The following is a 21,506-nucleotide window of genomic DNA, read 5'->3' on the forward strand; positions in this document are numbered from 1 at the left end:
GAGCTGGACAAAATCTCGCACGTGCTGAGTCCACAAAAGTTGATGACACCAACGAGATTTCAAATATGAAACCAATGAAGAAGCAAGCTTCCAAGTCTCAGATTTTGAATACCAAGTCAGCCCATTAGAGTTCAGATCAATTGTAAAATTGTAATAATAACTAATGTAAAAATTCAAATAACTGCACCTCGACAGTGGCATGCATGATCGAACCACATGTAAACCTACTGATGGGATATCATCGTGTGACTATTGGTGTCCGGTCTCCTTGTTTCTTTTGATAATTCGATTGGACCCTAAAAGGTGGAATGGCTCAAATTGTCAAGTGGGCTTTCCCGTGAGCTCACCAATACAAATCGTTTAGTACAATCCATCAAATAAGTTACAAAAAAGCCTGCTGGCTGCTCCTAAGTCCTACTACTATCATCCCCCATCCTTAGTGGGGTGGGGAGGTGTTATGCGGCACCATGCACAGTTATGTACATTCGGACCGTCCGTTCGACAATCTAACGATCCAGATTTCATCTCGGTAATAAACGGCTCAAATGCTCCAATGGTGGAGATGAGATTCGGATCGTTGGATAACCGAGCGGATGGCTACAACACCATCTCCCAGTTGGGGGTTGGGGGCTTGTAATAGTCCTTGAACTCATGATCTCACCAAAGAACCTTATCCTTCCCCTCCAAAAACCAATGGTACACATTCCTTTCCTACCAAAGATATTTTCTTCACTTGCTTTGACACTTTGATAAGCTAGTCATTGTCTTCTCCTCCAAAAAGTGCCTAAAAACACCAACCTCCACCCTTTCCCAAACCAATATCCATGACCAAACCCACATCTTCTTTGACCCACTCCCACCATAACTCTACATCCAAGTCTGCTAGATCCAACCACCTTCATTGAATTCCATGGCTGCACTCTCAACGGGCCATTGTTTTCCTTGTAGAAGCTGGTCAACACAAGAACTCAAGATCAAGAAATGTCCAAGAATTCTCTTTAGTATTATATCCTGCCGAAGACCGATCGATCTGTTAACCTCAGAAACAAAGAAGGAAAAGGAGAAGGAAAAGGAGAAGAAGGGATTGTTGCCAAAACTTATTATAGTCAGTGTTGAGAATTTCGGGAAGAAATTGAAGGATAACTTGAGTCCAAAGCAGAAGGGTGACTGGAAGGACTTGATGTTGATGAGTTTATCATTTGCAGTGTATGTGTATATGTCTCAGAAGATAGTTTGTGCCTATTGTGCTTGGACCTCCATGGCCAAGCAACCTTGGTAGAACAGCTTAATAAAACAACAGTATTATGTGCATATGTTTGGATTCACCAGTAGATAATCTTTTTCTTATTTGCGACTTCGATTTCTTTGGCGATGTATAACTTGGGCTTCTGATTTTGTATAGCAACGGATGTTTTGTTTCGTCTAAGAGTAATGCTATAGGAACAGAAAAAATGATCACTCCTAGTTTAAAGACTCGCATATATTCTCTCCATCATTTGGCCAATTAGTGTACCTATGATCCCAGTTAATGTTGGTTTTAAGATCATAGGCAACTATCATACTTGATATTGTTAGGATAAGCGAAAAACGAGAAAGGGAAGATGGATACGCAGTGCACAAGGTTCACCCAGGTGTTGGGGGATATTGAGGAACAATTACAGGTCTCCGGTTGTCGTAAACCTAATAATTGTGATCAGAATGACAAAAATGGATTCCTGAATAAGTAGTACCTGGACATTGAGGAGGAGGATTGTTACACATCGTGGTTGAATTCTGGGTATTTAAGGCTCTGGTTTCAGCTGTTGTACTATCTGTTACCTCTGGTTAGCTAGCAAAAACCCAAGAAATCACAGTTCCTTGACATCCAGCATTTTCACAAAATTGGAACCATCAGAAACCGAGTGGACAACAGAATCATAGTGGACATGTATATTGTTGACCTCCTCATCTTGCAAATTCTATACTGCTCATGCATAGCGTAAAGCAGAGGGGCAAGCACAGACGCGTGTGTGCGCGCGCACAGAGAGAGAGAGAGAGAGAGAGAGAGAGAGAGAGAGAGAGAGAGAGAGAGAGAGAGTCCATCTCCTTGTTGAACATATCCAAGGACAATCCATATGCGTTATAAGACACAGATGATGGCATATTGTTCTACATCATAAAAATCAACTTGTCTATGATCTCATATTATTGTCTACTTAAAACAAAATCTGATTCGACATGTAAATTTGCTCGAAAGTGTAGCTTAGTCGGCTTTCAGCCTGTCAATCCGGAAAACGCGATAGAATAGTGAAAGCAGCCATTGCCAAATCAATATCAGCCAATTAGTTGGCTTGGGTTTAGGCTCAGGTCTTGGTCCAAACAATCCTTTGTACAGCTCTTTCTGCTTCTGATAAACGGCCTTGTCATGTTCAGCGAGCAAACGCAACTCCCTTGGAATTGCTTTGTCCTCTGGAGCAAATTTCCTTGCCTTGGTAAAGTCTTCTCTGGCAGCATCTGTTTGCCCAAGTTCCGCTCTAGCTTTTCCTCTTCTGAACAGTGCTTTGACATTGTTTTCGTCCTCCACCAACACCTAAAATGAGTAATATTAAGAGTTATTCATGAAGTTTAACCATTCTCAGATAGTTGGGAGACAAGGATTCGTGGACCACTGAGAAAAAAAAAAGCAGTCAAAAGTAACCCAATAATAAACGGGGACACGATATGATGAGAGTAGCAGCTAATCAAAAAGGGCTGAAGGAGAGTGGCATATGAGCAAGCTAACTTTCAAACGGTGCTCTGCCTTATGTTAAACTAGGTCATGAGGAAAATATGCTAGTGAGTTCATAAGTAAAGCTATATAACAACATTTATGTTCCTTCGAGACTAAAAACACCAAGTACCGTGAGAAGTGACTTAGAGATGTGCTTATGCTTCGAAGGGCCTTATCCTTCGATGTGCCAAAACACCTCAAGGATTTTTGACAGCATAGCATTAAGGGGAAAAGCAATCCAGCCTATCCAGGTGTAAACAAAAAGGCTATATAACCAAGATACAGAGAAGAATCTGATACTTACGATGCTGCATTGAGCGATTGCTTCTTCATAGCGTTTGAGTTTTATCAGGCAAGCTGCCATGTTAAGGTGACAGGGATTCTTCACAGCCAAAGCCATATCTCTGTATTTATCGAACAATTGGAACATGAAGTCATCTCCCATATATGCTATGGCCTAAGCAAAATCAACCACAATAAGTTAAAACTGGGAGAGAATACTGCACAAGCTCATGTTGATTGTGACTAATGGAATAGGAACATTCAAGAACACGAGCTTGTACCATTTCATATTGTTGCATAGCCTCCTCCAGTTTTTCCTCTTTGAAGAAAGCATTTCCATCCATCTTTCTTCTATCAGCAGCACTAATCCTCTCCTCTACTGTCATGTCACTACGAGCTTTCCCCTATGAAAGACATAGTTAACGAAAGTTGCACTATGAGAACAATAATGAGATCCAAACCATCAAGCTTCAAGGATGAACAAACCAATTAATCAAAAATGGGACAACTTACTTCTTGAGTCTCATCAAAACCAATGAGCTCCACTTCATATAAAATATTTGCCATGGGTGGAACATTTGGGAAAGAAAAGTTTCCTTCTTTACCATAGCCCAGTTCCGAATGAACATGTAGTAGTGCACGTTCACCAGATTTCATGCTGTATACACCAATGCCTAGTCCTGTCATTTCTCTTTTCTCTGTTGGCAAAAAGCGATTGAAGCTTAGTACAATCGTCACCATCAAAAGTATACTGAAAATCTAAATTGGTTCCACAAATTGTCCACAATTTTTGGAAAACAAGCATCAATTATGCATACCTTTTCCTAAAACCAACTCCAGTGGACGTTGTTCCTGCCATGTATCTTCAAATTTGTGTTGGGTGCTTTCAGTCCACGCTCTATAGTGCACTATCCAATGTACATAACAAAAAATTATGTCAGTCTTTCTTAAATTACATTTATGAAAGGGAACTCGCATGAGTCCATTTAATGTCAAGCACTGAATATACAGCTTTAGGCTACAACGAGACTGGCGGAAACAAAACATTCATGAAAGTGCTATATAATTAATATGAACTCATACCCAATCAAACAATATAGCTTAGCAGCAAATCTTTGAATTATACTGTTCCGTGACCTTTGTTGCCTCCAAATTAAGACTTCGGAGATGCATTACTATCACAAGAACTACTTTTGCAAAAAGAGAATTTAAATTATCGACCGAGGATGGCAGCAATAGCTCTGATCCCAACTGCACCCTCAGTTTCAGGATGACTAATTTACCAAAATCTACCATGACTACTCTAATGATTTCCTTCCTTCATAGATTATCTCATTGTCGTCGAAGAGCCTGGACAAAATCTTCTTAACCATCTTCTCTGATTCAGGAAATCCATTAAAAACCTTTTACACAAAAATCGGACCCATTAAATTGGTTTTCTTGGCCTCCTCTATGCCTTACCAGTTACCTCTATCCATCCAGATTATTATAACTGGACTTTCAACAGGACAACCGTGGAAGGAGGTGTAAGAATTTGTCCCCATTTCAGTTCTTGATGGTCACCACCAGACACCAGAAAGGGAAAAGAATTCTACTCACAGACGCGATCTAAGTTCATGCAACTTAGTATTTATTCAATTTTCCTTTCTGCAACCGTTGAATTTGAATAGAACCAAAAGGTGCACCTTAAAAGCACACGAATGAGTAGCAGGGCTTACCAAAGCATGTCGAGTATTTGGATGGCTTTTGACCATGACCTTCCTTAATAATTTGCTTAGTGACTTTCTCATGAAGAACTTCGACTTCAGAATCCACTTTTGGGGGGCCGCTACCGTCTTGACGAAGTTCTCCATTAACAAACGAAGCACTTTCAGCAACAATTTCACTTTCAGCATCTTGACCTGAAAAAATTTGAAGAAAACAACAAGTTCCAAGTACTTCTTCCTTCTTAATGCTGACACTTGATTGCTCCTGATAAATTATACCCTTAATGAGCAATAAAAAGCAAATTATATTTTGTACCGATTTGTATATCCTTTACTAAGCAAGACAAAGGACAAAAAGTAAAGAATGTCTTCCACCCCTCGTCTCTCTTTTAGTAGGTTTTCTAGTAAGAACCTGACTCCTGTGTTTCTTTTGAGAATTATCACTTTCCCTCCATAGAAACATCAAGTTGGGTATCCACACGTGCTGTAGCATTTGATTGCTCATCAGACCTCAGCAGAACCAGTCAGCCTTTATGTTATGTAGTCCACATAGGTATTCATGAATTGTGAAGTAAACTTACTTAACGAAGCTGGAAGCCAATGAACAAAGCTTAGAACCTAAGGTAGAAGTAAAGCCGAGCAGTATCACATGTCAAAGTCAATCCGGCCATTACGGAAGAATCGAAAATCAAAACTAATATATACACTGCAACCCAATTATACATCATCTGCAGCCATTCGTAGCTTGAAAGACCAGACAAGGATCTAGATCATATATTCTGACTCTCACGCATCAGATAGTACCTATGAGGCTATGACAAACAATATTAGTAATGAAAAATGTTGTTTCTGCAGCTTCAACAAGCAATAGCTGTAATTTAATGATAAGTCCCTTGCCACACTTTAGCAAGGGAGCCAGCTGCTTTCATGTGGTAACAAATGTATGCCTCCCTTCCTCCCTCTAGGTTTGCGTCTCTATTTTCAAATTGCAAATAGAGTACGTATTCTCACTCACAAATTCAATTTGCAACATCTGTTGTGCAAACAAATGCAAATATACATGAATGATAAGGGAACTAGTAACATTGAAGGCAAGGAGCACTAGGTACTTGTACCGAGCAGTGAACGCAATATGAAAAAACCTAACACATTTGACAGAGCTGATTTCCATGATAGAAAGAAGCATACACATAATAGCCCTCATTTGGTTCTGAAATCTGAATCATTAGAAACACTCAAAGATGAGTCATAGATTTTTTAATCACATTACATCATTACTCCTGAAGGTTAAAATTACAAAAACTAATGATGGATTAGTTGCAAATCAAATTCTGATATCTTATACGACTTGATGCCTAGAGACGGACGACAATCCCTACTACATATGAATTGGTCTCTGATCTCTGTGCCTAACTAGAGATTGGCTACTTTAATACAAACTATAAGAGATTATGGCAGGCCCTCCCAACACAACCTGTGTTCCGCAGCACTCCACCCCAACATGAGCACCAAATGCTCTGATATCAAGCCAGGAGGTTGTCCGAGAATTACCTCAAACCGCAACTTATAGTTGAGTCAATAAAATCCATTGAGGAGACGGTATAACGGTCTGCTGTTTCTGATTCTTTCAATGTATGTATGACTTAGCTAGTATCCCAGCAGGCCAAGAGGCCTTTGGCCCAATGGCATAAGGAGTGCAGTTAGGTGCCAGGAGAAAGGATGTCAAGGATTCAACTCCTCTTCCAAGGTGTTAATCTAACTACTATAACAATACTGACTTTCGCCGATTCCAAAAAAAGAAAAATAGTATCCCAGCAGAGTCATGTCTATATCTCCACAATCTTGTTATTGGAGCTGTGTCTATGCATAATGAACAACCTCTAATAGGGGGCCTTTACGTAAGCTAAGGAGACCAAGGTGAACTTTCCAAAATGAGAATTATATTAGGGCAAGTAACACTTTTGAACTTTGTTTTCTGTTATTCTTCTGTGGAACCAGAACAATACCAACAATCAAGCAGAGAGGATCCATTATATTACTTTGCAACGTTAGCGATTGCATTATGGACAAGTACCCAAAGAAATCAAACTGGAAGACACGAGGTAGGATGTCTAGTTTGGGTTGATTTATCACTCACATTGGTGTCTAGTTTGGTTTAATTAAACATTCACATTGGAGATAAGATTAAGTCATAGTCACTTATCACTAATTCAACCAGAATACGCAAAATTTTGCACCCAAGGAACCTACAATTGAATGCTTTTCTCTCAGGTTCCCAAATAAAAATGAAAACAGATTAGCCATTTCCACTGTTGTTCATGTTTGTACAAGAAATCAAATGTATCAAACAGTTGTCAGAATACAAGGACAGGATGTATATACCATCTGACTGATTTTGCAGCTCCTGAAGTTCCTCCATTTCTCAAATCAGCAACCGAACAGTCTTATCAAGTTCTGGTAGTGGTAAAATCAAAGTTAGATTAACTTCTGGAGAACACAACATAAGCAGCATTGTTAAAAATGCAAAATTTCATATGGAGCTATGCTAAGGTCCCAGTTTGAAACTTCTCAGGCAGGGGCGGAGGTGTGTAGGGGCCCGGGGGCCGGCCCCGGCTCCCCGAGCGTCCAAGTTTTAAAATTTTTATTTTATATATACTTAATTTTAAATATTATTGATAATTATTCGTGTATAGTTACTTACAATCTAAATAATTTTGCTTTGATTTGATAAAATTTTTGGTTATTTTACATTCTCATCTCTCAATTTCTTTCATAAATAAAAAATAAGCACGTGACAATTGAAATAGCCTAAAGAATCAATTCAATGTATAAATGTAATGAACTAAAAAGCAAAAACCTTATGATATAATAATTATACGTTTCGATAAAAAATATATGTCTATTAAGCCGGCCTCCCGGTAACAAAATCTTGGCTCTGCCACCTAAGAATCCTGGCTCCGCCATTGTTCTTAGGTGCTATCAACTCCTTTGGGGCCCGTCAAAACCGGCTTTAATTGAGCTCCCTGCAAGTGGGCGGTGGAATTGGCCCCAGGATTAGTCGAGGTGCGCGTAAGCTGGTCCAGACACTTGAGTTATCCAAAAAAAAAAGGGAAAATTGATTGTGACTGAAACCTCTTTCGCTGCTAGAGATGCAAGAAGAATATTATACCCTAAATAGCACACAGTTCTTCACTCAATTGAACTTATTAGAGCAACTTGGATCTACTCTCTCTGTGGGTGGCAATTCAACTTAGCCTAGTTAAGTCCGTCCAATTGAGGACAAGAAAACAAAACAAAACAAAGCAGATGATTCAATTGTGTAGTTTTTGTCACGAACGTTTTCTTAGCAAACGAAACGGAACAGGAAAAATGGATCAACATTGCAGCAAAAAATAGCGAAATTAAACACCGCAGTAGTTCCGTACAATTGTGTGTGTGTGTGTGTGTGTGTGTGAGAGAGAGAGAGAGAGAGAGAGAGAGAGAGAGGTACCGAGAGAGAGGGCGAGCGAGCGCACTACTGGTACTGGATTCAAGCTTCGAGAGCTATGTTTTTGCTATGACCGAAGAAGATTCTAGAGAGAGAGAGAGAGAGAGAGAGAGAGAGAGTACGACGTAGATCAGGCAGGAAGTTGGATGGATTGTGTATTCGCGTTGACGTATAAACTGTGTATGTACATACACAGTATCTGTATTCGTATATGTTCATGATTTGTTTTCGATAAACCCCCCTCCTCCGTTTCTAAATACTAATAGTCAACCATGAATATACGTTCAATTTTTGAACCAAAACATAAGGTACAAAACATAATTTTCTAAATTTCTTGACACCAAATTAAAGATATCAATGAGACCTTTAATTTGGTGTCAAAAAAATTAATTTTAAATTATGCACGAAAACATATTCTGATTTGAAAATTGTATGTATTTTCATGACACACTATCATTTAAGAAGAGAGAAAGAGAGAGAGTATACAAATTAATTTCAAAATGAGCTTTTATGCTTTGTTTGGAATTTGAAGAAAATGAGAGAAAAGGAAAAAAAATGGCAGAAAAATTTCTGGTAAAGAGGAGAAATTCTCTGGAGAAAAAAATGAAAAACATTACAAGGAAAGAAATTCTTATTAGAGAGTAACTGTAGTTCCTCGGCCTCTACTCTCATAGTCTTATTCAATGGTGTGGTAGCCTCCTCCTCTGTGCGGTTTTTCATTCAGATTAGTACTTATAGTGACCGAAAAGAGAAGTGGGAAAGGACGAAAGACCGTTAATCTCACATTCGTGTTTGTCAAGGCCCAAAATTCATGACTCGATGACAACTGCTCTTCGTATCTATTGCCAAACAGTAGTCAGTTGAGTTGAGCTTTTAAGTGCTTTGATTCCTGTTAGGAAACACCAAGTACTTTCTTTGAACAAGTTCCAATGTTCAAATTTCTAAATCTTTTTAAGTATTTGCCTACGAATAATGTAAAATTAAAATGATTTTTGAGTTAGATATGATAAGAAAATCATTATAGACTTGTAAAGAATTTCGTTGGTTTGTTTAGTTATTGAGAATGAGCGTGTGCAATTTACTCCATATCCTTTCCTTGTCAGCATGACCCAAAGGTAGCCTAATGTCATCATAACCCCTAAGAAAGGCAAAGTTCATTTTTTTCCAATGAGTTTATTTATCTCTATGGTCCCTCATCTAAACAGCAGAAATTTTTGGTTGCAAATCGGCTACCACGTGGTACCCGTCGGTTGCATTGTTGGACGACTCGGATGTGCTGCACAAGTACCACATCGGCCGTACCCTATTTGCACCCAAAAATTTCTCTCTAAACAGGCCCATTAGCCACATTTGGCAGGAGGTTGATCAGAAAGCTAAAAGAAACTGATTACAAACTGCTTGCTGTGTTATGGTGCAGGAATCCCCTTCAGTTACTTCTCCCAAAACTAAAATTTAACAAAGAAATTGAAGCAGGAAGTTCTTCTCCAAAACAGAAAATAAATTAATGTACAGGAAATATAGTTATCTGGCAAAGGCCCAAAACAACTTCTCCATTTCTGCAGTGAATGTCGAACTTTTATAAACTCCTTCCATCACACTGATGGCAATAAGTAGTAGTAATACACAATGTACAAATCAATATGGAACCCAGGCAACAAAATAGGGCGCCAGACAGTTGGACACGTAATATTTACCAAAAAACAATGGGGAGGAACTAAAGTAAAGCAAATCCCTCTCCATCTCCATCTCCCCAGCACTAAAGAAAAAGGAAACATCAATGGGGGCATGTTATGTGAAAAATGCAAACAATTCACTACCTCTCAGAGGAAAAAAAGATGAACTTCTCTTCCAACAACAATAGCAAACAGCAGTGCAAACTTCTGAAAGCAGCCAGGGCCAGGAGTCCGCCATTTGATTTGGGATCAACTACCAGCAGCCTTCAGAAAGTTGTCAAAGGGGCTTGCTGCCGGTAGCCTAAAGAAGTCGGGATGGTGCTGGTACTCGGCTGCACAAAGCATTGGAGTCCCAGTGGTTGGTTTGTGTGAAGTAACACTCAAGTTCTGGTCAAGGAATGGATTCCCCATCTGCAATTTCAATGGTTCCACGATCAAAACTACTATACAGGAAATGCTATGCAGCTCAGTATACCATAAAGCATATGTATGGAATCTGGATGTGTACTCGTATGCAATTTCAAACAAAACTAAATCTTCCATATCAGGAATTTCAACCGTCGTATGAACCGGTGATACCAACCACCAACAAACCCCCACCATGTGGGCATTGTGGGGCTCAATATCCAGATGTGGCAATTAGATAAGTGATTTAAATTCCACTTATGCAGACTTGGTGATAATGATGATTGACGAGTTATCAACCTCGCTACCAAGTTTCTCATGATAAACTAGTGACCACAAGAAATCACATTCTAAGGTTAAAATCAAGATTTCTCACCAGCAGTATATGCTTCGTTGACTTTTATTGACTGTCCGATGAAGTCATATTTACCAATTACCAGTAGCGCAGTGGTGAAAACTAGCTACACATAAAACTAGTTTTTCCTTATTTACGTTCGTCAGTTGATCTTTTTCAGAAGCTTTGCTTCCTGTTCTACTGAGTGAAATCATGACAGATTAATGGGAGAAAATAACGTGGGACCACTGCCTCAAACAAATTTCCATGTATTATGTGGCAGATTTCTATGACTACTGAAGAAACAGACTTGTGCTGACACTTCTCTTCATAGCATTGATGCTTAAAAATTAAGGAGGTACCATACAGAAGCCGGGCACAACCTGGGAATAAGATGGAACATGCTTTGCCTGGTCAAAATCATGGCAAGAGTAGCTCACTGCACTTCCTTGAATCTGTTGGGAATTGATGACATCAGACATTTTTTGCTGCTTTCCCATTTGGAGGGCTTCACAATGGCTTGCCATTTCCTTGTAAGGCATGTCAGATGCGGTAGAGACAGAAGACCTTCCGACTTGATTACTTGTCGCCAAAACCTGCATCATTTCACTTGCAACTTTGTAAAAGAGGATTCAAATAGACATACATAAAGTTTTAACTAAATCTTAAGCATGGCACAAAACCAATGGGCAATGAGTGGACAGTTCAACACGTCTCATACACTAATCTTGGAGGTCTTATTTTAAACTCTGGGACAATCCCCAATGCTTTGCCTCACATGCAATGCCCTTACTTATGTGGAGAGGTGACAAAGAATGAACACTATATAAATATGGCAACAAAAGGATATCAACTCATATAGTCATATGAAATAGAGTTTTGCCCATAAGAATCTAAAACCAAGCTCTGATACCAAGTTATAGTGTCAAACTCAAAGTAATTGACAATGAGTCAGAGTTATCAATTGGTAATGAGTGGAGAGGCTAAAAAGGTTCATAAACTAATTCAGGAGGTGTTCTTTTAACGACGTCTTAAAAGAACACCTCCTGAATTAGTTTAAGAACCTTTTTAACGACGTCTCCGAAATTGACCTTAGAAGCGGTAGTGCGCAAGGATCTAGGCTTATTGGTTATTAATGAACACGATGCCCTCGACAGAGCTCAATGGAAAATACGGATTCATGTAGCCAACCCCAATTAATTGGGACTTAAGGCTCGGCTCGGCTCAGTTTGGTTCTGTTAACGACGTCTGACAACCACTAATAAAATTACTTGCTGATCAAAAAAAAAAAAACACTGATTTAAAATTACCATAAGATTACAAAACGAAGTCCTACATGGCTTGGGTACAAAAGTAATGTGCAGTACACAACTGCTCAAAAGCAAGCTTTTGAGATATAGTTCTACCTTCTTCTCAAAAAAAGACAGAAAGGTATAGTTCTACCTAAGACCATGTGATATTGTATCAGAGCCGGAGTACCAGGGATGGGCAGGGTACATGTCCCTAGCCTCCACACAGCAACTGCTGCCAAGTGAGCCCACTGCTCGCGAGGGAGCGTTTGAAGCCAAGTCCCAAGCGTGAGGGAACCCTCACTTAAATAGCTAGATTTGGAGATTGAGGTTTACACCCGAACGTTTAAAGCAAAGTCCATCACTTTTGTACCCAGACGGTATTACTTTGCTTCATGCCAATGGACCAGTAAGTTGGCATACATACCGAATCTAGAAATTGGTCGACACTCAGGAGGTTCGGATTTCCTACAGTCAGCAGAAAATCAGGATCTGGTTGACTTTCAGATGCATCAGGTGGCACACCATCATCTATCACAAATATTGGAGGCTTAACCTGCACATTGAAAATAAAAGTACGTAAAGGTCAATGTTCTCCAAAGGCTAGATTTGGAAGGCTGTACAGGGTACATACCTCATCAAGAGATTTCCTATCTTGAGAATCAAACTGGTAGACCTGGCCAGGTGTCTCCATGAATAACTGGGCTCCCAATGGACATGCATCATCGGGAAGAAAATCCTTGAGCAACTGCTCCTTCATTAAGGAAGACTCCGGCTGAAAGAAGTAGTTAAGCACTTAGTTACACGAAGCGGGAGCGGGGACGGGAGCGGGAGCGGGGGAGCGGATGATCACAGAAGTGTGGGAGCGCCATTGGGAGCGGTTAGGAAAAATTATTAAAATTATAAATATATTTTGGAATTTTATATTGTTAAATGTCAATATAAATATTATTCTACCACATAAAATATTACTATTAAAATTATAAGTTTCTAGTTATATTTCAACATTTTTATTGTAGCACATGATTACACAATAGAGCTCTTGTGCATATTAAGTAGGCGTAAAAGTTAAGGGCATTAATATGACTCTAGAAGGTTAATATCAGATGTGCTCACTAACAAGATCAAAACAACTTTAAAGGTACCAATTGCAACTTGAATCGTAAGTCTCTCAACCGTTTTTTGGGTGTAAGTTCCCGTATAGGTAAGGAACGAGTTCCCGTCGTCATTGGGACGGGTTTCTTGGAGTTTCCTTCGACGGGAACGCGGAAACGCGTTTCCGTCGAACAAACGTGGGCATAGTTGAAGGTTCCTGCAACTAAGGTTAAGCATCACCATTTGTTGTCCTATTGAATTGCAAACTAGGAAACATCTAGGTAAAAGGCAATATCACGTTTACCATTGAAGAGTTCCCCAACATCTTTACTATCATGGAAGCAAAGGATTCTTTGGATTGGTCACCCGTTGTCATTATTGCTGAAAGCGTCTTTAAGGCATCATCATCATCTTCTTTTGATCCGTAAACTTTTCCCATGTTGTTTAATCCAGTATTAACAGCCTGCAACTTGCAATCATCAACCAAATGCAGAAATGGATCAACCTGCAGAAGTTCATTGGATACATCAGGTAGCATGAAGTAAGCTCCACTGGGAAAACCTCATAAAACAGAACTTATTCTACTGTTGCTTCAACGGTAAGCCACAAAGATTTACCCCAGATAAGAAGAAAAACCAACTCAACAGTTACCAATCCAAAATATCCAGAAAATGTCATTACTGTTACAAGGTAATATTATGCCAATGAATGCGGAGTAGCTAATACTGCTGCACATACATTATTACTAGTCACTGGAGCCTTTGCACAATAAACAAGAGGGAGGATATTGAACGCTTTTGCTGAGAATATTATCATAGATGTTGCCAAGGTAAAGAGGGATCTCCGTCGAGATGGCTGTAGTGGTCCTGCAAGGCAAAAAGAAGTTTGGTATGAAGGCAAAGAGGAGAGAGTGCAATCAATTTTCTACAAACATTTCTTTTGGATAACTCAGAATCCAGCCCAATGGACCGACAAAACAGGGATCAATTCCACTGTCCACCAGCAGGACTAGCCGAACACAAGAATTTCCAACGAACATGTCATCCACCCAAGTAGAGCAATACATTCCCAAGCCAAAATTTCTAGATATTCAGAATCACTTCAAGGACGTACCTGCACCAAGAGAAATGCTCCTCAAAGAGAATGCCAACTGGAAACTTTGGATAAGAGCCTCTTGACTGGAGTGCTACATTACACAACAAACTGTTAAAAACCCATAGATACAACAATGGAACAACTTATTGATGAATAACTATTGATTTACAATGGAAAAGAACACGGAAAAATCTATAAAGACCATTAATAGTTTAATTTCATGTACAAGAAGACAGTGCGAGGCCTTTAAGAAGGGAAGCAACAGGATACATAGGAAGCATCCGGATTAAAGCCAGTAACTATTGAACAGAATAAAGCTTTCTGATGCAGCATCAAGTCAAATAATTACAAGACTAATCTACCATGTAGCGAAAGAGAATCTGAAAAAAATTAAGAGATCCAATGATCTTCTAGTGATGCATGGCCAAACCTTTATTTCCTCATTTTCTTCTTTCCTAACGAACCCACGATAAACTTCTAGTGTTCAATCCTATCCCATAGCTATGAGCTCATATGTTCTTAATTAGTTACTTAAACATATTTAAAAAAAAGTTCAATTCTCTGGCAATCTGGGAAATGCAGTTTGCTTCTTTAGTATTCATTTATCAACTTTAGAACAGTCTTGGAAACGCATGCTTCTTTATTATTCATTTATCAACTCAATAGAACCTCAACAATAGGCTAAACAAATGCCAGACAAAGCTTCTTTATATTCATTCATGAACTGGTACCAGACTGCAGCACAATTCCGGGTTATCTTGCATACCTCAACTTTTCAATACCCAGGAAAAGTGCCACATGTATCTCTGCAAGACTGCATGTCACCTGACCTCTTTAACCAATCATCCTTATGTTCAACTTCATTTACAAACATCATTTGAATATTGTCTAACCAGGAACAATATTCTAGACTAAGCATGGCGATAAGATTGTATATTTCGAACAGTCTAATTTCAATAAAAAGAGTATCGCATGGAATAAAATACCTACTACATAGAGTGGCAACAAAGAGATTAAGAATACAACTAGATGTCCACTAGACATATGTATATTTTGAACAGTCTAATTTCAATAAAAAGAGTATCGCATGGAATAAAATACCTACTACATAGAGTGGCAACAAAGAGATTAAGAATACAACTAGATGTCCACCAGGCATATGTCTTGGTAATGCAAAAAAGAAAAACACCTAAATTGTACAAGAAAGAAAATAACTACTTGGTCAATCAACTAGCTGTCCACTGGGCGTATGTCTTGGAAATTGTCACTTAGTTAATCTGTATCAAAGTGAAATTCCTTTCGTTCATTTTAGTATAATTTCTTTTGCTGAGAAAAATTCTTATTTATACCTAAAAATAGTTTTGGGCGTAACTTGGCAAACTATGCTTAGAATACATAATAGGTTATACTAGGATCCAACACGTTTAAGTCAAAACAACAAATTTTCAGTTTTCATACAGCTTTTGTAGCACAATTGTTAATAAGTAAAAGCCTAGAATACGTAATTAACCCAATAAAGTAAGGACCAGAATCATTCCACCCTTCGCCAACCCCACCAACAAGAAACAAAAGAAAAGCAGAATAATGTAACCAAGAGCAAGAGAGGGGAAAGGAAATAAAGAAAGGTCATCCGCTTTTGTGGGGAAAGAAAAACATAAAGGGGAGAATCAGTACTGTAGAATTACGCATTACCTTGGTTCGTGAAAATAGCAACACCAGGCTATACGTATGGGCAATGGCTTCATAGTTTTCAGGTGTGTTAAGAGGAGATATGGCTTGAGCCCAAAGTGATGAGAATAGCACATTGATCTGTCTAGTACTCAACCTAAGAGAAATAGCTTCCTGTGGTTAAATAAGAAGGGTCATAAAAGATGGTTATGAAGCAACATTTCCAAGCATTAGAATTAACTTCAAAACTGTTCCATAGGCAGGAATCTAAACATATACCGGCTCGTGCTCTGTGTGTATGGGTAATTCTTGCCTTTTCACACTATAAACTCGACTGTAAGTTGACTTCAATCTGTTCAACATAGATTGGTTATCGATTGTTCCACTTTCATCATCCACAGGTTTGTCTTCTCTTGATTGACTTATGTCATCTTGTTGCGAGGAACTTTGATCCTTTCTTATCTTGTCAAAAAGAGCAGCTGATGAAGAAAAGACAGACGCAGTTCTTGAAAGTGTCCTTTGAATGTCTGTGGGATTTGCTGAGGATGGAGTCGTTGAGCTAGGAAGAGGGCAAACAGAAGATGGGACAAGAACAACAGAAAACACACGATGTGCACCCACCCTTGTTTCATAGTCTGGACAGACCATAGCTAGAAGTAATTGATGAAACAGTGCTTCAGGGAAAGCCTGTAGCAGTGTAGAAGATCAAGTTAAACATGTGAAAAAATCTCACTAACCATCAACGATACTACAGGAAAAAGGGTCAAATAAGCCCTTTCCTTATTTTGGCATGAAAAATTTGGTATGGACGCCACAATTTGAGCAGTACGATAAACAGCAGCAATTGTGGTTCTGGAAATAACTGTAATATTTGATATACTCTCCAACATCACAGCCATAATGTCCAGTATAGGGCCAGCATCTCCAACCTGCCTTTCAAAGGATTGATAAGTTCATTTATTTGTTTTCAACATATGGGGGAAGGTAGACGCAATGAACAAGAAGGCGTTATAACATTCAATTCCAGCATCCTAGAAACATGCAAAAGGATAAAGGAGAAGGTCACCTTACGTGATAATTGTATGAGGCACTGATCTACAGCTTCTCCGAATTTCCTGTTCCATTGAATTATTTCTGTCCCAAGGTTTGAGTCATCAAGGGAACAGTGTATGCTTTTCCGCAGGTGTCTCATCATATCACTATATGCACCCAGTATCGTAACAGAAGGCTGAACCCTTGTTTCTTGAGCAAGACAGGTGGCAATATCAATGATGTGTACTTGCATGTTGGGATCTCTTAAGACGTTCTTGTGATCAAGGTGCTTGATTAATGTAGACAGCAAGAAGTGTGTGTTCTGCCCTGCAAATTGATGTTAGAAATATTATAAATGGTCAACCCGGGAACCAGTAAAGCATGAAAACAAAAAGGATTACAAACAAAAGATTCTGAAGGAGCTGTTAGGGGATATGATAATTCATAAGTAAACCAAACATATGGGGAAGATGAATACCTGAACTCTCCATCAATAATTGCATGTCCAGCAACACAGAAAGGGCAAGCCCATGTTCGGGGGACCAGAAATTTCCATTGTCGAAATAGCGGAATAAGGATTCCAGCACACGCCGTATGGTTGTAGCCTCCTTAGCTAACTTGGCCATGTTATGCAGGCAAGCCCTGGACCAAAATTGAGGGGTCCTGGCATCTTCTCTGCTAGAAACGAGGTAAATAAGGGAAAGACAATTAAATGCTCATGAACAAAATTTAGTTGCACTTTCGAGGTACTATGATTTCTGACTAGAGGAATTACAGATTCACGTTGAGTTCGCCTCTCTCATTTACAATCTTCTTCCAAGACGTAGCCCTTCTCATGGAATCTGGTGCAGGAGCAGCATGGTCTTCAACTTTTTGCTCTTCTTGAACCCATTTGCTCTCAGTGCCTTGATTAAGATGATCCGACTTCTCTGTAGGACTTCCACAATTTTCCAAGACTACTAAAACAACCTGGTTTAATTAGAAGTATAAAATGTCGTGAGTATTCACTAAACATGGTCTTGCTGAAAAAAAAGAGAGAAAAAAGTGCTTTCATCCATTTTCCTAGTGAAAACAAAGATGCCAACAAAAGCCAACCCAGGAGTGGACATATTCTTGTAGATTTAGTGTTTGATATATTGTATGTTTCAGGATGCCTTGGAATTCTAAGAGTGACGGAATGGTAATTTCTAACATGGATAATTTTAAAGTGAAACTTGTGAAAAAAATAATCATCATTTTGAAGTATAGACTATCCACCCCCGGTAGGCATAATCTCTACTGACTTCGCTTGGAAAAGAGCATCCTAGCCACCTACTGTAAAAGGTGCACAGTAAGTTTACTAAGGTACTTCACAGAAAAGTTCTTTGAGGAGGTTTTGTGTTGAAGACAAATAGCTGCTTTAAGGAAGGAATGATTATATCTATAACTCATAGAACTGGCACTGCAAGATAAATGATGATTCATGCCAAAGGATGAACTCATTAGAAAATGAAGTACAAACAAAAGAATCCTTGGCTAACTTACATTATCAAATTCAGCTGACATATGGGAGAATCGACCTATGAACCAGATCTGTGAATCAAAGCTAAAATAATCTGAGAATCCGAATGAGATCAAATTACTATACAGAGGAATTAGCCAGTTGAAGAAACAAAGGTGAGGCAATGAAAGCATATAGTTTAAGTGATCAAACCAAAGCTGCAAATATCTAAAAAATATTCAAAACTGACACAAAAGCATCTCAGGAACCAATAGGTGCCAGAACTAAAACAACATGCACAAGCAACCAGAGTTGAAGATCTGGGTAAAAAGCCTCTTGCCTCCATACATGAGGTGTATGCATGGATGCAAGAAGCATAGTTGGGGAAATAGCATCGTCAGCCACTTGGATAAGGAGAAGACTTGCTTCAGCTTCATGAACAGATGTCAGTTGGGCAGAATAATAAGAATGGAGTGATATAAGATGTAGCACCTAAAGTGCATGTAAATTTTCAAATTATGATTAGAAGAGTACTCGGACTAATATGGAAAGAGAGAAATATCAATCAATGCACGAAGCATAATAACAAATGATAAAAGGCACATCACCATGGAGGAAAGGGCCTGAAGCCCAGCAGAACGCAAATGCTTCACCCTCTCATCCTCTCCCATTTCTTGAGCCAAAACACACAGTTTTGGAGTCAAGCCTTCTAAGTTAAACATGTAAGTACCATCATGCTGCACCGTACAATGACAATACATAAGCTAGCTGGTTCGTGGAGGAAAAGTCTTGCGAGCTTCGGAATATCTTAAACCAAGATCAACCCAAAAGGAGAGAATAAACAAATAGCTCCCACCTGATTATTTACAAACTCAAAGAGAGTCTGGCATCCAATAATGCGCATGTCATCATTTCTTGTTTGGTCCAACAAAATCTGTATGATGCTGAGCAAGCTGCTTGCAAACAGTGGCCTGACACACATGTGTGCTGATTAGTAATGTGATGAGCACATCATTAATGGTGCTCTGCGTGAAATGCCAGAAAAACTTCGCTAACCAATATTTTTCAAAATAATGGTGTCAGACATGTTAAAATATCGAGGAGTAGCCCTCTGTGAAGTTTCAAGAGTAAACTTGCTTTGAGTTTTATTTACATCACTTCCTTAACTGGAAGATTCTTAAGTTCGAATGCATTTCAACTTAGTGCAGCTAAGATGTTGAGTTCTGGGGCTAAAATAAAAACAACAAGCATTGAAGTCTGAATGCAACTCAGCTTTTAGAGCTCCCAAATCTTAAATACAAGACTAGGTATGTTAGTAACTCATTGTAGGAGGATAAGGTGTTCAAGAGAGTTCCTTTGTAGAGGAAACTGCTACTAACATAGGATTCTCTTTAAGATGCTGGTTAAAGTACTGCAACATATTAAATTTTTCCAGCAATCCCCATGGTCCAGGAAATTATATGGTAAAATAGAAAAAAAAATATATTTATCAATAACATGTTTGATCAAAGGAAGAACTCACATCTGCTCCTTACAAGATATTAACAACTTCCTGTAGATACACAGGACAACTTTTACAGAATGAAATTGCTCACTTCTCAAATCCCTGTAACACCTTTGCTCAAGAGAGCATGTGATCTGAGAATAAGATTTGGAACTCAATTAGCATAGTAGTCAAGCACAAAAGGAGAGGAAAGGGAAAAAAGATGTATGGTTCACTGAATGTAGTTTACTCCAAGATAAGTATACGCTACTCGTCTCCAAACCATTACATTTTAAGTACACAACCAGCAGCGAAAGACAATGTTGGAAACAACTTATAACTCAGCTCTCTTGCTCTTAGCATATACTTCACAGTAACAACTTATAAGCCATCTTAGGTGATAAAGCTTCAGATTATACAAAAAAACTCATACCTTAGGAATCCGGAGAGGGTTTCTCGAAGCATATTCACAAAGTTTACTGATTTTTCTATCATTAGGTTCCTCGTCCTGCCAAAAATATAGAAAGACTACTCATAATAGACCTAAAAGGAATGGAATATTTGTTTCCGAAATGAAGAAATGCAGAAGCTTAATGTACTATTTCTACACAGGGCCTACTAACCATGATACTAAATGTCAAATACTTTCCATTAGGGCTGACAAGACCAAGCTATTCAAGTTCAAGCTCGTGTTCACTTGATAAAAGGCTCATACGATATCGGTCTATCGCATGAGACAAACCAAGCTTGATAATGCAGGCATGCTGGAAATAAATTGTACCAGTAAACAAATTAACCGATCTATCCCAGTACAATGTAAGTTATGTAACATCAAAGCCATTTTTTAGGGTTTCCATCCAGTTCCAATCAAGGAAAAAAGGTACATTCAATAACAATCCCCGTTGAAATCAAAACAGCATATCCACACAAGATCGATAATGTTGGGCTTGATTTCATTTGACTCGCATTTTGCTAACTATTCAAGGTCCGACATAGGCATCCAATAAAACATGTACTCCATTTTTCATTCGACAAATAGTGAAAACTGGTGCGAGCTCGGATGTACTCAGCTATACACATCTGGGGAACCACGTATCAATCTATGTGTCTTGGGTGCTTTGTTTCTTCTCTTGATTGTTCTTCGCGTGTAGGACGTTTGTAAGTTTGGCTTATTTCTCAACAGATACTATTGCACCGCACGAACAAAAATCCATCACAAAAAAACACATAAAAAGATAAACGAGAATTCTGACCGGAGAGCGAGGAAAGATGTCGGCGAGCAACTTCTTGTACCGCTTAATAGGCTGTCTCGACCTAGGACGTATCGAAGGACAGAAGAAACATAGGTTATCGCACACCGGCATTATGTTCCGCGAAATCACACCCATTTTTACAAACCCCTCAATCTTCTCTCTCTTCCTCTTCCTGTTCCTCTCTCCTGATTTATGTAACCAAATTCACAGCATAATTTTTATCGAACAAATGGGAGCAATGTGTAATTCAGAAACAGAGGATCTGGGAATTTGCTTAGATTGAGAGGATTCGGAAGGGAAGGAAAGTGATTTCGGGGGAGAATTGGCGGTGTGTTCGAGCTGGGAATGCAGAGAAACGATTTAAGAGCGAGAGCACCGGATCTGTGGCATTCTCCAACGGCCCAGAGAGAGAGAGAGAGAGAGAGAGAGAGAGAGGAAATGTGAAGCTTCTTTGAAGTCTATATCTGCGATCTGT

At 39.0% G+C, this 21,506-nt stretch overlaps 3 protein-coding genes across 4 annotated transcripts; 1 reads left to right on the forward strand and 2 right to left on the reverse strand.

Moving 5' to 3' along the window:
- The first annotated feature begins 615 nt into the window (after positions 1-615).
- On the forward strand, positions 616-1,311 carry LOC131334334 (uncharacterized). Its single transcript, XM_058369294.1, has one exon. It carries the CDS (start codon positions 911-913, stop codon positions 1,277-1,279), a length of 369 nt encoding a protein of 122 aa, XP_058225277.1. The 5' UTR covers positions 616-910; the 3' UTR covers positions 1,280-1,311.
- A 755-nt stretch (positions 1,312-2,066) lies between these two features.
- On the reverse strand, positions 2,067-8,466 carry LOC131334333 (peptidyl-prolyl cis-trans isomerase FKBP42). The gene is made up of 8 exons (XM_058369293.1): positions 8,228-8,466; positions 7,120-7,191; positions 4,750-4,932; positions 3,850-3,939; positions 3,545-3,729; positions 3,313-3,435; positions 3,054-3,206; positions 2,067-2,569 (listed from the first exon to the last, which is right to left on the reverse strand). The coding sequence occupies exons 2-8, from the start codon at positions 7,154-7,156 to the stop codon at positions 2,243-2,245; spliced, it is 1,098 nt and encodes a 365-aa protein (XP_058225276.1). The 5' UTR covers positions 7,157-7,191; positions 8,228-8,466; the 3' UTR covers positions 2,067-2,242.
- Positions 8,467-9,742: 1,276 nt separating this feature from the next.
- LOC131334335 (protein SEMI-ROLLED LEAF 2-like) lies at positions 9,743-21,484 on the reverse strand. Of its 2 annotated transcripts, none has more exons than XM_058369295.1 (19): positions 21,032-21,484; positions 20,212-20,286; positions 19,818-19,933; positions 19,152-19,266; positions 18,904-19,032; positions 18,340-18,387; positions 17,591-17,784; positions 17,294-17,493; positions 16,850-17,142; positions 16,562-16,712; positions 16,063-16,469; positions 15,808-15,957; positions 14,134-14,206; positions 13,759-13,886; positions 13,325-13,525; positions 12,560-12,700; positions 12,353-12,481; positions 11,020-11,232; positions 9,743-10,308 (listed from the first exon to the last, which is right to left on the reverse strand). In XM_058369295.1, the coding sequence occupies exons 1-19, from the start codon at positions 21,164-21,166 to the stop codon at positions 10,147-10,149; spliced, it is 3,060 nt and encodes a 1,019-aa protein (XP_058225278.1). In that variant the 5' UTR covers positions 21,167-21,484; the 3' UTR covers positions 9,743-10,146. The 2 variants fall into 2 exon arrangements, with proteins under 2 accessions (XP_058225278.1, XP_058225279.1); XM_058369296.1 differs by having other exon boundaries at positions 17,294-17,490; positions 21,032-21,483.
- Between the last annotated feature and the right edge of the window lie 22 nt (positions 21,485-21,506).

Source organism: Rhododendron vialii, chromosome 7a, assembly GCF_030253575.1.
Source record: "Rhododendron vialii isolate Sample 1 chromosome 7a, ASM3025357v1".
NCBI classification, from domain to species: Eukaryota; Viridiplantae; Streptophyta; class Magnoliopsida; order Ericales; family Ericaceae; genus Rhododendron; species Rhododendron vialii.